This window comes from Tubulanus polymorphus, chromosome 2 (genome assembly GCF_964204645.1).
Source record: "Tubulanus polymorphus chromosome 2, tnTubPoly1.2, whole genome shotgun sequence".
NCBI classification, from domain to species: Eukaryota; Metazoa; Nemertea; class Palaeonemertea; order Tubulaniformes; family Tubulanidae; genus Tubulanus; species Tubulanus polymorphus.
In genome coordinates this window covers 16,125,502-16,143,890 of record NC_134026.1, presented here as the reverse complement: position 1 = coordinate 16,143,890, position 18,389 = coordinate 16,125,502, and the positions used below count along the sequence as shown (strand labels likewise).

General features: G+C 30.7%; 2 protein-coding genes across 2 annotated transcripts in view; both read left to right on the top strand.

Annotated features, from left to right (window-relative positions):
• Nucleotides 1-18,389, top strand: part of LOC141899626 (conopressin/neurophysin-like) — a 65,989-nt gene that overhangs the window by 24,491 nt on the left and 23,109 nt on the right. The gene's annotated exons all lie outside the window — the stretch shown is intronic.
• Nucleotides 1,296-18,304, top strand: LOC141900829 (uncharacterized). Its single transcript, XM_074787877.1, has 3 exons — nt 1,296-1,335; nt 1,441-1,641; nt 14,397-18,304. The coding sequence occupies exons 1-3, from the start codon at nt 1,296-1,298 to the stop codon at nt 18,302-18,304; spliced, it is 4,149 nt and encodes a 1,382-aa protein (XP_074643978.1).

The window sequence follows — 18,389 nt, the reverse complement described above, 5'->3', positions numbered from 1 at the left end:
TAACAAAATATTTTTTGATAATATACAAATTACAAGTAACATATTTACAGAATTAATTGTTCACTGTAAACCGTTTGCATCAACGAATAAACATTCCCCTGAATCTCAAACTACAAGGTCCCTACAACTCCTTGAATCCTTGAAAACTCCTTGATTTTTGAATATATTTTTCAAGGTCCTTGAAAGTCCTTTAATTTTGAGAAATATCCATGAACTCCTTGAAACTCCTTAAATTCTGGGAATGTCCTATTAAAAATTTTCAAAAGGTCCTTTTCAGAAGACAGTGTATTCTATTATTCTTCATTGTGTGACTTGTGAGTGAAAGTTGTTTCACTTTGAGATTTAAAACATTTAAACATGTAAAACCAAAACTTGAATTTTCGACTTTTTTCCTTATATATGACCGCGAAAACCTCCTTGAATTTTAAAAATTACTCCTTGAAAATTCCTTGAAAAGTCCTTGAATTCTGGATACCAGGAATTGTAGGAACCTTGAACTAATTAACTTATTCCATATGCTATAATAGGAAAGCAAGGGCAACAGGCTATCCATACAAATAGACAAATTCTTAAATGAACGCAAAATCGCTCTTAAGTTTGTCAGTTCCAATTCTGAACAGTGCAACTTATCGAATCAATATTGTGCGCTCCGGTATTCGAAAAATACGGAAACACAATGTGGCCAACAACATTTAATTTCTTGTTCAAGCAGTCGACTTTTCCTGTTATCAAGTCGACCTCTCGGGTTAATAAGTCTTCCTTTAAAAAGTCGAGCTTTCGACTTAAAAAACTCGACCTTTCGAGTTGCTCAATCGTCTTTTCGAGTTGTTATATTAAGAGAAAGAGGAGGCGTTGTACCTATTTCGTAGTATTTACTGCAATGGATCGCCAATAAGTCTTTAGGAATATACTAGGTTTCAGCAACTCAGAAAACTGTGTGTGTATTTGATATCAAAATTGGTAACCGTATTGCGACTGATAGGAGCTCAGTTGGGCGTGTTTCGCTGAATTACTCAAATATCATTGACATAGCTCTGTTTATAACACATCAGTTAGATAAATCGGGCCATCTGCATGGATATCGATGGACGTTTTTGAAGTGTATCGAACATGGCATGAGAATTCCACAGAATGTGCTGCGACTACTGCTCGGCATATCAGGCCCAGAAGGAGTGACGCAAAGACAGTAAATCGACTCCAGCGGCGTTTGTATGAAATTCCTGGGCCTAACGCAATTTGGCATCTCGACGGATATGACAAGTTAAACTGTTTGGTTTTTGTGATGGATTCTCAAGATGTTTGGACAACGAACAACGATCCCCGTATCATCTCTGGGTATTTCTTAGGGGCAGTAGAGTCCAAAGGTTGTTGCCCATCTAGATAAAGGGCAGGTGGTGGAACAGAGAATACAATACTGAAGCAAATGTAAATATTTCTCAGAAGCGATCACAACGATCGATATTCACAGTTATCTGAGGGGCAGTAGCACTGCAAACCAGAGGATGGAGATGCGTGGGGTATTCCACGGAAAGAGAGCTTTTACTTTTGGTTCGATCTATTTAGACGGCTACAAGAAAATGGCTTTTACACTGGGTGAGAAGAGCCTTCTCCAGTTTTGTTTCATGAATGCGTGTAATTCAGGTAAGAGTATCTTCTACTCTTGCATGTCGAGTGAGTCCTTTACGCTATAAACGTTCGAAAATACCTATGAGACTGTACTTAAGACCTCAAATAAATCAATTGCATTATGCAAAATCCATTACCAATACAATACATACGTTAGATAATGGATGTATAAACTAGACGTATAAATCTAGTTTATACGTCCATGGTTAGATGTAAGTATTGCCGTGAACTCCGACCCAATATCTAAGTTATCATACTCGCGCAGATGTTCCAATACTCGCACGACTAGCTCCGGTCAGATCATGAACCGTACGCTTATCTTGAAATACGTTCCATCAACATTGAGACCCATTACACCTGACCCGCTACAGAATCACGTGAATTTTTCCAAGATGTCTAAGTTTAAGCCTTCAATTAATCTTTTCAGAAATTTAGCGATTTCTTCCTCGTTTGGGCTAGCTAACTGTACATTTCTTCCGAATCCATCATCATGTCAAACCGACAGTCACATCACTTTTCTACCCAGTAACCCTTCACAAAATTAACTGGGCTCATGCAAGACTTTTTTTCTCGCGAGCTCTGGGATAAGACGATTCATGTTTTTAACCATTGGGAATGTCTTCAGATGATAGCTCGTTATGACCTCGGTCACTTCATCGGCGTCAAATACACCATTTTGAGCTTGTTCGAGCACTTCTTTGTCTACAAGTGGCAAATAATGCAGAAAATCGTGTACGGCCAAGTCGATTACCGATGCCTCGTTTCCCAGGAAACATAACTCGGAAAACGATCGTGCAATCTCGATTGGTAAATAGAAATGCCATCCATAGTTCATAATTTTCCCGATAGAATACCAGTTACAGTGGGTGATGTCGTGTCTTGGAACTGGCACTGTACCGGCATTGCAGTTTCTTTTGATCATGTAAATTTGATTTTCCTTGTGTATTTTGTAATCTATACTTTCAATGAGTTTCATCAGTCGATACATAAAAAACATCTTTATAGGCATCAGTTTCTTCATCGCAGGTTAGTGAAGTTTTCTCTTCAGACAACTGTCTCTAACATCTCAGCAGGGATGAGTAGATTAATACGTATAGCTTAATGACCTTATATCTATAATGCTTTCTTGATATTTGGCGGCAAACATTTAAAAAAAACATTGGTGGTGACTTTCCACGAATCTCAGTGTGATTGGTTGATGCCTCAAATGGGATGATAGTGCTTCAAATTTTAACAAGCAATTTCTTGCGGGAGAACCCCAAACAACCCGGGATGGCTTCGCAACTTCGGTGCTCTCTTCCTCGTCGTTCGAGAAATTCGGGAAGGTGCCCATGGCAATTGAATGATTGCTACCGCTTAAATTTGGGTATGGATCCGCCCCTGGTGGCTTTAGCTAGTAGGATAAGTATTAGGAAAATGGTGCTTTCAGATCAGAGGTCGAGAGGTCGAGACACCACTCATCACCACAAGTAATTTTTTTTCCTAATAAATGGGAGATAGAAAAGCATTCTTAGCAACAATAAATAACAGAATAAAACCAGCAAAAAAACAATTTGAAATAAAAAAGTTAGTTGATGTTACAAAAGAAATCGAACATAAAATATTGAAATTAGAAAAGATAAAAACTAAATATGAAGAGGAAGTATCAGCGAATTTAAGCTACTGTAATGTTAGTACATCGCGAGAATTTAAAGTATTTTTACCTGATAAATGGGTTTCATTGAGTACAGAGGAATTAAAAGATTTGGAAGGATTTAAAATAATCTATCATGGAAAAAATGAAGACGGTCATCATGATTTAGAAATTGTTGATTAAATGAAAAATAAAAATAATGAATATCTAGAATCCAATATGACCTTAGTCGTTTTACGAACAACTATAATCATGCCAGCCAAACATCTGTTACATGTTATTATAAGAGAGTACTTCATTTGAATAATGATCGATCAAACAGGTGTTGCAATTCAAACGTTGTAGTTATATTGGATAGCTAGCAGTTATATAATAAGCACGCAGTACATACAACACACAGGATACATTCTCTCTCGTGATTAAAAGGAATTCAGTTTTCAAGGTAAGTTTTAGCAAAACCACCCGACTTGACTTGAGGAGCCACGAGATACCTATCTCCCAACATTTCTAATTACACCCCTGCGACCCACGCCTCACCAATTCTCCTTCAATGGTTGACAGGAAACACATTACAATAAAGGCGCCTAATGCATTTCCTATCAACCCCTTACCCCCGAAAGGAGGATCGAAAGTCGAAACTGAAGGAGAACCACGGAGGGTGGACAAAGGTGCATTTTCGAAATGCCCCTGCAAGCCAAGCCCGGCGGCACTCCAGTGGTGGAATGAATTGCCTTATATACTTAGCTAAAACACTCAAAAGTCAATATAAACGGTATTTACGTTATTTGAAATTACAAATTATTCCGAATGAAAAGAATATAAGAATGAAAACTGATAAATGAATTATGGATTTTTAACTTAATTATGATCTAATTTTTAATCAAATTATCCATGGTAATTGATTAACAAATTCAAATTCAAATATTCATTTCAGCATCACACCCAGTGCTGCCATCTTTCAATTTAAGAAAAAACTAATAATAAGAAACGACTGTAATACAATATTCAAGTAAAAGCTTCAAAATAAGAAACAACTTAACTAACTATTAATTAGGTTTAATATCAAGGTGATATTCAATCAATTTAAAAAAAACTATTTTTTTTGCTTTTTTCTAAAATATTAATCCATTTTTTTATTGTCAATTTTGGAATTTCAGAAGTATTTTCGATTTTAATTTCAGTTGTTTCGGAATTATTAATATCATGAATTTTATTTGATTTCTTATACCAACTACACCCAATCAAAATGAATACAATTACAAATCCAGCTGTAAAATATAGATATTTATCAAATAATCTTTTATTAGATGGAGTAGAAATAACAATATTTTCACCATTTCTATTACTTATTTTTTCTTTTACAGCTTTTTTATATTGTTGTGATTTAATTCCTAATTGCCGAGACCATTCAATTTGTTTCGGACTTCTCGGTTTTTTCTTCACTTCTTCCACCTTGTTCATTTATTATAGAAATATTTTTACTTTCAATATTTGAAAATGTTATAACTCCAGTTGATAATAATGTCATAAATCCACCTAATTGAAATGATAAATATCCAATCCATTTATTTAATTCAGTCATAACTAAATAATCATTTTTTAAATCAGCATATAATCTATTTTCATCTTGAATTGGCAGCATATGATTACATAATTTACTATAACCTTTTACTACATTTTCTGATATCGCATCATTAATTCTAGCTGTTCTCGCGGTTTCATAAATCTTAAATAATCTAATAATTTCATCTGATTTCATTGTATCTAATTCATTATAAGTTAAATTTTTACCGATAAAATTTTTACATTTTCCAGACGCTATTAATATTTCTAATTGATGTTTGCAATAAAGATAATATTCATAATTATTATTTGTGTTGTAACATTATTTAAAGCACCATCATCTGGAGTTAATTTTGTTTCTGTTATTCCTAAATCATCTAAAGTTTTTTCAAGTGGAACATCACCATTTTTAGATTTTATTTTCTTTTCACCTCCCATTTATATAACAAACAAATTAGTTGTATTGTTGCAACTAGAATTCAACTAGAATGTAACTAGAATTCAACTAGATTATCAAGCTAGTTGATATATTGTTGTTTTTATTTATTTCTTGTTAAATCTAGTTGATTTTGTTCCAACTACCAATAACTAGAATTCAACTAGAATGTAACTAGAATTCAACTAGATTAACAAGCCAGTTGAATTTAAATAAATTCATATTTAAATGGGTGTTGTAATCGAAATAGTAATTTTGATCTTTTATTATTTTTCAATTTATCCATATATTCATTATGTAAATCATGTGGAATAATATCATTTTCCTCAAGTGCATTTTTCATCGATTTTCTATCTTTGTTATAAAATAAAACTAGAAATCTTATATTCTCCCTAAAATCTTTAACAATTGAATTATATTTTTGATTTAAAACCCATGTTGTTATCCCAAAATGTCTCCCAGAGAAAGCTAAATAGCATAACTCACTCTCTCTAATTTTTGAATCATGTAGATAAGCACAATCATCTATAATGAATAATGTATTTGATCCTTTATAAATATCAATTGCTATTTTAATACAATTATCTAAATTTTCTTTAACTGTTTTAGGATCTAATATAATGAATTTATTATTTCTAGTAATATTTCTATCATAAGTTTGATTAAATTCATACGTTGGACAAAATGATACTATATTATCAAAATAGTTTTATAAATAGTTTCTAATAAATTTAATATAAAATAAGTTTTTCCACAATTTGTTACGCCAGAAATTAACATATTATGAGGTTCAAATATAAATGATTCCTTATTCATTTATATATTTTTAATTTTACTTGATTACTTACTTAAATTTATCTGGCCATCCAACCCATTTTACTAAAGAATATTTTTTTCTTTTAACAGTTTTTATTTAAATACTTTTTCAATTTTATATTCTTGTTCTAGTCTTTCAGTAGTTAAACTCAATTCTTCTTCATAAAAATACCTATCAACTTCTTCACCATCTAAATCTTCTAATTTATAGACATATGGTTTTGTTGTTATTACCTTTTTTATTTTGTATATTTCCCTAGTAAAATTTCGATCGTATCCTTTATCGAATATCTTTTTATATTTAGAAATTCTAACATTTTGACCAACTTTAAATTTAGGTTCACCAAAATCATCTACAAGAAATGCCCCATATAAATTATTCCAAACAATTTCAGGTTTTCTAGCATCAATAGGTTTCATTCCAATAGTGAAATATTTTGATATTCTTGTTCTCAATGTTCTATTAAATCGTTCAACAACTGCTGCTTTTTTAACCGATTTTGTTGAAAAATATTTAATATTATGAACATTTAAGAGTTCATAAACAGATGAATTATCAAATTCTTTTCCATCATCAAATTGAATTTTTTCTGGCTTTAGTTTACCACCTGAAAGAAATTTTCTTAAAACATGTGATGTTTGGGCATCTTTTCTATAAAGTGGGAAGCTCCGTACATAACGACTAAAAATATCAATTATGTTTAAGATCAACCAATAATCATCATTATCTTTCTTAACATTTTTCATATCAATTAAATCTCCTTGCCACTGTTGATCTACATAACTTAGTTTTACGAGTTTTATATTTTCTAACAATTTTTTTATGCGTTGTATATGTTGGTTGCTCTAACATAAAATCATTTATATCTTTATATTTAACAAAATTTTGTGGGATTATCTTATCAAATTTATCTTGTTTTATTTGGCGCCATATATTTTTTACAGAAGAATAAGCAACCGAACTCTCAGGGTTGTAATATAGATTTCTTAAATAATGTTCTTTAGTATTAGGAGTTTTTTACCACCCATTTATATATCGTTAATTTTAACTTAATATTTCTAATATTGAATACTTTCTAATTGAGAATTCATAATATTTAATTGCGCGTCAGATATAATATAAATGTGCATTTTGAAATTTAAGCTTCCTTTCTTCTTTTTCATGAATAATTGTATTACATCTTTAGTGTTCTGTAGTTTTTTCCCAGAACCATGTAAAAAATTATCTTCAGTTGTTCTGCAATCTAACCATAATGCATATTTATTGCTGGTATAATATTCAATTTGATTACTATTACAATTTTCAGATGATTTTACTTTTTCATTCATAAAATGTTTTCTAATTTCTGGCCATTGATCTATCATTCTCATTCCTTGACAAAATATTTTATTTGCTATTCCTTCGATAGTTATTTCTACTTTTGTTATCTCAGGATTATAATAATTATCAACATTTATTGCGCCATTAGAATATGTTGCAATGGTAAAAAATATTAATATACCTTTAATAGATCTTCTTGGGAAGTTAATATTCTCATTAATTATTTCATCATTTGCATTAATAGTTACAGTTTTAAATTTATCAATATAATCATATAATAATGAAAATCCTTGATTGTATTGAGTTTGAATTGAGTTAGCAATATTTTCATCAGTTACTGTATCATATTCTAAACATATATTCGATAATTTATAACCCATATCTTTAACAACGCTATATAATACAATTTCATTTACAGGAGCAAATGTTATTTCGAATATAACATCTTCTTGAATTGCGTATTCATATAAAGGTGCATTATTATTCATCAATTCAAAGTCTAATGGAATTTTATTTGCTTCCATAAATCTTTTTAATCAAATTATCTACATCATTAGTTACTACTGCATTATTAGCTTCTGATCTTAATTTATTTTGGTTTTCTGATTGGATCCCTTGAAATATCATATTATTTCTATTTTCTTTTGTTAACCATAAATCTTTATAAAGCATAAATAAATTATAATCATCTAATGAGAAAACCGTTTCTGGACCAATCTTCGTAGTTAAATTTTTAATCAAATATCTTCCAACATTATCAATAACATAATTATCATTATTACCGGTTACTTTTATATCAGCTGATTAATAAATACTATTTGGAACATAAAAAGTATTTTGTGTTAATCTAGGGATTCTAACATATAAAGTTTCATCAGGATTAATATTAGAAGGATTATGAGTAATTATATGATGTGATCTTTCTGCTTTAATAGCATTAGATATTCTAGAATTCTCAGAAGGACTTATATAACTCCCATTCATTTATTTAACAAAAAAATTAATTATTTATTTTTAATCATGTTTATTTTCTATTATGTTTTCTTGATATTTTTTGATATCATATTCACTAATCCAAAAATAATTGCACTTACAACTGTAATTAAAAATAAAATAATATGTTCAGCAGCAAAGTTAAGAATATTCCAAGCAGATTTCAATATAAAACCAACAATTGATGCAATAACTCCGGGTAAAGCTGCAGCAGATTTTTTAGATAGTTCCCATAAATATTTTGCTAATATTTTTAAACCATCCTTAACTTTATCTTGTATAGAATTATTATCATTCGGGGGTTTATCTGGTTTATTGGGAGTAGGAGTAGATTTCAATGAATTTGATATAGCTAAACCTATTGTTGTGAATACCATAGTTACAGCTGTTAGAATTGAAAGAATTGTTATACCTTCTAATTTAAATAATAATTTTATTCTGTCTTTCTATGATATTTCAGAATTTGGTTTTATCAACAAATCTTTAAAAATAACTTTTAATCTATTAATATTATAATCAAATGATTTTAATAATAATTTAATTTATTCTTTCTGAAATTCTATGTTATATTCTAAATAATCTTTGTCTTTTCCTAAATATGCATTTCTTTTTTTAAATTCAATTTCTTCAATAACTTTATTATCTCTATCTAATTTTAGGTGTTCTATTTCTTTAATTTTATCAGTTCTATCTTTTTCCAAAGTTCTAATTTTAAAATCTCTTATACTTTTATCATGCGCAATTTTATCAGATGCAAGTCTTATACTAATATACTCTTATTGCTTTATCAGAAAATATATATAAATCTTCTAATTCTTGATCTGTTGCATCAAGTAATCCATTTGGTAAAAGTTTTTCAATTGGAACTTTATTTGATTTAAGTTTACCAGAAGTTGTTTCTGGTTCTAAATTATTATTGATTGTTTCAAATAAGTCGTTAATTCTTTGTTTAAATACTCTTTCATTTTTAATAATTTCTGTGCTGGTAACAGTTTCTCTTTCATTACTATTTCTTATTCTTTTAATTCTAGATAGGTCTAACTCAAGCAAAGTTGATTCTGCTAATATTTTGTTTTGTTTTTTATAAGAGATATCAATATAATAATCATCTTTCAAACGATAATAAAGTTCACCATCTAAAAATTTTAATTCTTGTACTAAAAGTCTAGCACCTCTATCATTGATATTATATCCAGATCATACAGGTTGGAAATGATGAATATATTCATTATATTCTAAATTTTGTCTTACTAAATCTGAATTTTCATTTTCAGGATCTATTCTCGATCTAGTTCTTCTATCATATTCATCTGTTGATGGGGCATTAGAACCACTATTTCCTAAATAAGAATTAAACGCTGTTTCATCATCATTATCATTATTAGTTACAACATTATTATCATCATCATTATTATCATCATTATTATTTCCCATGTCTTCCATTGGAATATCTTCTACACCTTCTGTCATTTCCGATTACAATTCCTATACAAGTTATAGCTAATTTAGCATTTTCATGGGATTTATTATCATTATCAGTTTTAATTATATCATGTTGAATATCACCGTGTGAAGTATTGTAATCTTTTATTTTATAATCATTATTTAATTAAATATTCTTAGTTTTAGTTTCTGTTGATTGAATATGTTTTTTTTAATTTTTTTCGCCTTCCATTAGTTTTGGAGCAGTAATAATCTTTTTATTTATTTCATTTAATCCAAATGAATTATTTATTGTTGCAGTTTTATCAGATTATTGTAACCAATTATGTTTCCCATCTTTAATCCTAAATCATTAGACATAATTAATAGATTAGGGCCTATACAATAATTTAATCTTATATGTGATTTATCTAAATAATTTTGATATCTGACAATGTTTTCTGCAATCGATCTATTTTTGTCATTATGAATTGAATCTTCAAATAATACTTTGAATTGTTTCTGTGTATCAAATGATGTATTTAAATTTCCAATTATTGGGGATCTTGTTTCAACTTGCGCACCTAAAATACATATCAAATAAGTTCTAATTGATTGATTTATTCTTTGTATACCAGCTTTAGTAAATCCTTCACTATTTTCTAAAATAAAATAAACCCAACCGTTTTTGTTTTCTTGTTTTAAATTATCATTGAATTTCGGTAATTTATTGAAATTTAATGTTTCTAAATCTTTAGTTTCTATTTTACCATAACCTAAGTTATTATTATAGATATTATAAAAAGTATTAGATGGTATGGGAAGTGTACAATATGCTGCAACATTTTGATACATTTTAAAAACTTTGATAAATTTATATTATTATCTAACTCTTTAAAATACCTAGATCCTGGTAAAGGGGTCTCTAATTCATTTAATATTAATCTTATTTGAAAGTATGTATGAAATCTAAATAAACTTTGAATCAATTTATATTTAGAATTATTCAAATGATCATTCAAACTTATTCCACATCCTGTTGTTGCACAATAAACTGCAAAATTTAATTGGTTCTGCCAATACTTCATATTAGATTTTAATAACCATTGTTTTTCATCTTTCAATTTTTTAAAATTAATTAAATATACATGAAATATATTTCCCATCTTTCCATTAAAATTATTAGTTTCAGTAATATAAATTTCTAAATTAGTTAATGAATCTAAAACTTTATTTCTATATGTAATATCTTTATTAAAATCTATTGCTGGAATATTATATTTAATTGATTTATTATATTGAAAAGCTTTTGGAAAACTAATTGCCATTTATATAATAAAAAATTAATAATTTATTAATTCTTTTAATAATTTATCTTGTTCTTCAACTGTTATATGGCTATTTAAACTTATTATATAATCTAGTGTATTCTTCAATTTATTAATTTCTTTTATATTAGTTTTAATTTTTTTTTTTATTACTTTTTATATTTAATTTTGAACTTATACCAGTTAAAACACTTGAACTTAATCCTAGCACACCAATTGATATAGCTAAAGGTGTTAATGGACTGAATATTGCTAGAAATTTTATAAACAGAACTAATTGTAACTGAACCACTGATAATAAGATAATATATAATTTTACTTTTTAAATATTTTTTCTTTTTTATCTTTAAGTCACTTTCAAATTCTAATATTTGGTTTTCTAAATATGTATTTAATTTAGTTTTATTTATATCATGAGGAATAATATCAATATTATCAACTTTATCATCCATTTATTTAGCAAAATAAATTACTAATTAGTAAATTTATATGCTACAAATATAACAATAACAGTTCCGCCTAAAATCCAAATTATTTCATATTTCTGTTGTTCTTTACTTGGTGTATAATAATCTGATAATTTAGGTTTGTATAGATGTAATTTTTCTTTATTGGTTACCGCGTTATATAAACTCATTGCATCATCGACTGATTGAAAATCTCTATGTGAAATCTTCTGATCATATAATTCTTTATTGATGTAATCCATATAGTTTTGTATTTTTTCTGTATATTCTTCTGCAGCTTTATTATATTTTTCTAATGCTAAGTTATGTCTTTTTTGTTCTGATAATGAACCATTTTTATCAATATGCTTAAATAAATATCCACCACCAGTAAATGCTAAAGCGTTAACAATTGCCGATCCTATAATAGTTATAATTGCAGATGCCATTTATTTAGTAAAATAATTACGCATTTATATAGGAGGAATATATTTTTGTTTTTCCAAATAATCAATAGTTAAATTAGATAAAGTAACTGCTAATGTTAATTTTAAAATATCATTTATATCAAATCTATCAACATTAACACTTCCCATTTTAAATACTTTTTTTAATACCATTGAATAACCAACAGTTCCAACGGATAGTAAGGCTCCATTATATAATCCAGTTATTATCCACTTATTATCACTCATTTATTAATCAAAAAAATTACCATCTTCAAAATATTTAGTTATCTTAGTGATGATTATTTCAACATTTATTTCATTACTAGTTTCATTTGTATATATTTCAATTATTATTTTTTTAATATCATCGATAATAAAATCTTCATCTAATTCATAAAATCTTAAAGATTCTCTAATTAAATAAGTAATCTTTTCTACATTTAAAGTTTCTTTATCTATTGTTTTTTCATACTCAAATGTTGTTTCATTAGAAAATACAATATTTTTGATATGTGTTATTACATCAGTAATGTTAAATTTCATTTCTTTCTCAAAATTAAATCCAAAACATATGCTCGGTCCAACAGTTATATTCATTTATATATCAAAAAAATTACTCTTTACATCTTATAACTAATTCATAAATTACAGGAAAGTTATTCAAATCAATTAAGTATCCATTGTGATTTCTTACTTCTAATTTGAAATTATTGAAATGTGGAATACAAGGTTTAAAATCACATTCAGCTAAATTATAATTTATTTGTGTTCCAAATTGTTTAACATTTTTTAATGGTATAATATTTAATATACTAGAATTACAAATTGTATCTTTAGTTGCTTCAAATGTTTTTGTAGGATCAATTAAATTGCAATAAATATAAAAGTGTGTAAAAGTCATTAAATTTGTATAAGTTTCGATACTTGAATAATCTCTATCTGGAAGAATTCCAAACAGTTTAGCTAAAGGTTTTCTTACTAGAAATCTATGTTGTTCATTAGTTAACTTTATGCTTACTTTATTCGAACTATCACTTTTAATAAATTTAATTTCAAATCTAGCAGCTGCACCCATTTTTAAACGAGCTCTTCTATTTATTTCTTGCGCTAATGTTTCTAAATTATATAATCCTGGTTTTAGATAAAGATGAAACCATTTATTCAAATTTCTAACATGAATTTCAAAAGCTAAATGATCAAGACTTTTATTCGATATATTATGAAAAGAATTACATAAATTTACATTAAACTAATTTCAAATCTACACAATTCTTAAATTCTCTATCTAATTGTATTAGTAAATTATGTGATTTGTAATTTGTAAGTTTTCTAGAATCAACAAATATTCTGTATTCTTTTAATTCTACCATTATTTATAACATAAAGAAATTACCGCTCATCACTAAAAATTAATTTCAATAAAATTTTTCCTAAATAAATGGATGAGAAGATAGCATGTGAAATTTGTGGTGAACTTCTAAGAAAAAGTAATATGGCTCGACATATGAAAAAAACACGATAAAAATTATAAACCCCCTAAACTAAACTGCCCAAATTGTAATGAATTATTCTCAAGAAATTATGTTAAAAAAACATTCAGAGAAGTGTAAAATTAATGACACAACGGTTAATGTTGATAGTAACGAAAGTAATAGTAATTCTGTTGAAACTGAACCTGAAATTATTTCGAAAAGACCTTTCTTATTCTATGATAAGGATAATATAAAAGATCATTTCTGTGAGCATTGTCGAATAAAATATAGCCCTGAAAATATAGAAGATTGGGAGAATCATCAATTTCGTAAAGTACATATAGATAAAAATTCTAATAAATTTGTAACAGAATTCAATGAAAGAAAAATAGTTTATTAGAAAAAATAAAATATGAGAAAACGTTACCAGATAATAAAGAAACAGTTGAAAAGTTAGATAAACAATATGTTCCGTCGTTGGCGGTCCGTGTTTTAGTGTAGACAGTTATGGAGAATATATTCTGAAACCGTACTCTAATAGTTGGCTCCGTTTTTGAAGTTCTACTGGATATTTCTCTCTATTATATTCCTGCGATTGATGAGATGAAACATATGGTCCCTCGGAGGCGGATGATGTAAAGATTTGATGATTGGATGACTACAGATGACCAAAATTTGATGTTTAAGCGAAAACACGTGAGTCGACGTCGTGTTAATTTCTGATGAAACGAAGAATTGATAAAAATCTAACTATTGATGCAGAATTGACTTGAATACGAATTAATACTGTCGAAAAATTGTGTGCTTGTAGTATTAATCTTAAAAAGTCAGTTTCGAGAAAAATAAAGCAGGGTGCTGATGAAAATTTGATGGATTGCTAATTACCGAAAGAAGACGATCGAGATTGGAATATACCGACCAGAAAGATACAAAATTTCGTAATTGACCATAACGCTGAACAGAGAAGAGATTTTGAACTTAGAAAACGAAAAAGGACACCACTCAAAGCAAAAATCACAAGAGTGAAGTCCAAAATTGATGAAAAATTGTTAGATCAGAAGAAATTAGATGAGAAGGAATTACAAAAATGCAGATGGGCATTAGGGGAATTAGCTGATGCATTTAAAGCAATCTCAGAATTAGATACTGAGACATCTGAAATTATTCTGGAGATCGATGAAGTGGAGTACAACAAATTTGTGTTAGAATCTGATGAATATTTAGAAGAATTGTCCCTCTTTATATTCAACCTTAAACAGATTTTAGAACAGCGAGAAAAAAGGCCGGCAGGTATTGACAAGAGCCAGGACAAGACAAGAAGACCACATCGACAAGTAGAATCGACCTCAGATGAAGAAAGCGACGAGAAACGTCATTCCGATACTTCAACGGAAGCAGAAGATGATAAACCACGACGTAATGTTTTTCAGGGTTTGAAAAAACCAGAATTATCTACATTCGATGGTCAAAAGGAATACTACCATGACTGGCGAAACCAATTTGATGTTTTTGTAGGGAACACAAAGCTACCCTCAAAAACGAAGATGATGATGTTAAAAAACTGTTTAAAGGGGAAAGCATTGAAAATCATTGGTAACCTTGGTTACACAAAAACAGAATATGAAGCAGCCTTGAAGAAATTGGAGCTGAAATTCGGTGGTGAAAAACGTCTCATTAGACAGCACTTAGATAGATTAATGGAAACAAGCTCAATTACAGAAGGGAATAATAAGGCATTGGAAATATTTTCAGATAGACTATGTGACATGGTCACCAAATTATCCTTGAAAGGGAGTGGAGTGGAGTTCGAAACTGACAGTGCCTTATATATTCAAGTTCAAAAGAAAGTACCAGAAAAAATGTTGGTGGACTTTCATCGTCATGTTAAGAGTTCTGGAAAATCGGATGACCTCCAGGAATTTTCGAATTGGCTGGCAGAAGAGGTAGCATATTTACTTGAAGCTGAAGAAACAAAAGGGTCTAGTACTAGAATTCCCAGAGAAAAAAGACGGTCTTTCAGTACTGGTCTTATGAGAAAACAAGGTTGTTACATATGCGGAAAGAACCACAAGTTGACGGAATGTGATAACTGGACGAAAATGGCTGTAGGTGATCGATGGGAACGTGCAAAAATGTATGGTCTGTGTTTTAAATGTCTAAATAAAGGACATAGAAGTGGTCAGTGTAGAGAAACCAGATTCTCTGGATGCAGAATTGAAGGTTGTCAGGATAATAAGCGACACCATACACACCTTCATCACCCTAAGGAATCTAAACATAATGCAAATGAAGAGCTGAACCCTCAGGAGGTGAACCCTCATGCAACACATCAAAGAGGTAGATGTCCTCCGGGGCGAGTAGCTTTGAGAATAGTGCCGGTTAGATTGGTTGGCGCTCGAGATCAAGAAATAATCATCAACGCCTTCCTGGATGACGGATCTGACTCATGCTATATATCTGATGATGTAGCAATTGCTATGGAGTTGGAACGGGAGTCAGAACGCCATATAACAATGAATACTCTGGCTGGTGCGAGTGAATTGAAAAGTCGAAAAGTCAGTGTGAAACTGAAAAGTTTGGATGGGAAGGTTGATGTACTGCTTCAACCATGGGTGATGGACTCTATGTGTAAGGGTATCAAACCAATTGATTGGAGGCGACACCAGGCTGATTGGGGACATATGAAGGATATTGAATTTCCAAAACTACCGTCTACTGAAGTAGACATGTTGATAGGTGCAGATCAACCAGAATTGATGGCGGCCATTGAAGAACGTCGTGGTGATGTAGGGGGTCCAGTGGCCCGGAAAACCCCACTGGGCTGGACAGTGATTGGAAAAGTTTCAAATGGATTTAGTGAAAACCAGAGTTTTACGACAACTCATGCGTATAGAACTGAAGTTAGGTCCTTCGATATAAGAACTGATGATTGCTTGAGAAAGATCTGGGATCAGGATCTAATTGGATTCCAAGATCAGGATGACCTAAAGTACACATCTGAAGAGAAGGCTGCATTGGAGATTGCGGAAACCTCCATTAAAAAAGTCGGAGATAGATATGAAGTCCAAATTCCCTGGAAAGAGGAGAAGAGGTATTTACCGAATAATTTTGAAGATGCTAGTAAACGCCTGATGATGCTGGAAAAACGGTTTTTCAAAGACGAGGAGCTTGCTCGACGATACAGAGATGTGTTTATGGCGAACGTAGAGAAAGGTTATTTGCAGAAAGTGTCAGATGTTGATTTAGAGAAAAATAGTAGCTGGTTTCTACCACACTTCCCAGTCGTTCGTGAAGATAAGACAACAACAAAAGTTCGCATTGTACATGATTCTGCTGCCAAAACTGGAAATATGAGTTTGAATGATGTTATGATGAATGGCCCTAATCTACAGAATAACATAGTAGAAATATTGATTATGTTCCGAACAAAACCGGTGGCATTGGTAGGGGATATTAAGGAGATGTTTTCTCAGGTCCAAATGTTTGAAGATGATCGAAGGTACCATCGATTGTTATGGCGTGATGATACACACTCGCCAGTTGAAACTTATGAAGCAACTAGATTGATGTTTGGGGACAAGGCTTCGCCATTTCTGGCACAGTTTGTTTTTAGACATCATGTAAACTGCAGTGAAGAAAACCCAAGAGTGTCTGAAGTTATTCACAAGCAAACCTATATGGACGATTTAATTACATCAGTGGAGAATGTTGTGGATGCGACCACTCTAAGAAGCGAGTTATCATCTGTATTATCTGCTGCAGGATTTGATGTAAGACGATGGTGTAGTAATGTTATGGCTGTTTTAGATGGCTTACCTCTTGGAGATATTGAGGATTGCTTGAAGATAGTTGACAAAGACAATGCAAATATGAAGACTTTGGGTGTACGATGGTTTGCAGTGGGAGATTACTTGACGTACTCAACTCCGGCTAGTTGCGGTAGGAGTGGAGTCCCGACAAAGCGTAGTCTGTTGAGTTGTATTGCCACACTCTTTGATCCACTGCAGTATTTGGCACCAGTTGTTATACGAGGAAAAATGATGTTCCAGGAGACGTGGTTACGTGGTATTACTTGGGATCAAGCATTACCAGATGATATTAAACAGAGTTTCAATAATTGGTTGGCTGAGTTGGAGAACATTGATTCAGTACAGATTCCGAGATGTTATCGTTCGAGACCAGCTGATGATGTAAAAACTACAGAAATACATGTGTTCACTGATGCTTCGACATTGGCGTATGGATCATGTGCATATGTTCGATATGAACTCAAAGATAATGAAGTTCAGGTTGCTCTGGTTGGTGCGAAAGCAAAAGTAGCACCGCTGAAGTGTACTAGTGTGCCACGATTGGAACTGATGGCGGCTGTAGTAGGCGTTAAGCTAGCTGAAGTAGTTGCAAAAGCATTAGATATACCTGTTGAATCGCACCGATTTTGGAGTGACAGTATGGACGTTATACAGTGGATTCATGGACAATCCAGGACGTATAAGACGTTTGTTGCAAATCGGGTGTCGAGAATCCAAGAAGTTACCAAGCCTGTTCAATGGAACCATGTTCCCGGTCAACAGAACCCAGCTGATGATGCGACACGGGGACTGAAAGTCGAAGACATGACCATGAAGCATAGATGGTTTTGTGGTCCCAGGTTCCTGTATGAAGGGGAGAATTCTTGGCCACAGAAAACCCTCGGTAAAGGTCTGAGCCTGGAAGCTGAAAATGAAGTTGGCAAGATGCTGTCCGTCTTTCAGACTGTTACGGCTGAGAAGCCGCAACAATTGGTAGTTGATGTCAGATGATTCACTAGTTTTACGAAGTTGAAAGCAGTCGTAGCTCTAGTGTTTCGATACTACAAGATATTGAAAAACAAAAAAACGGTAGAAC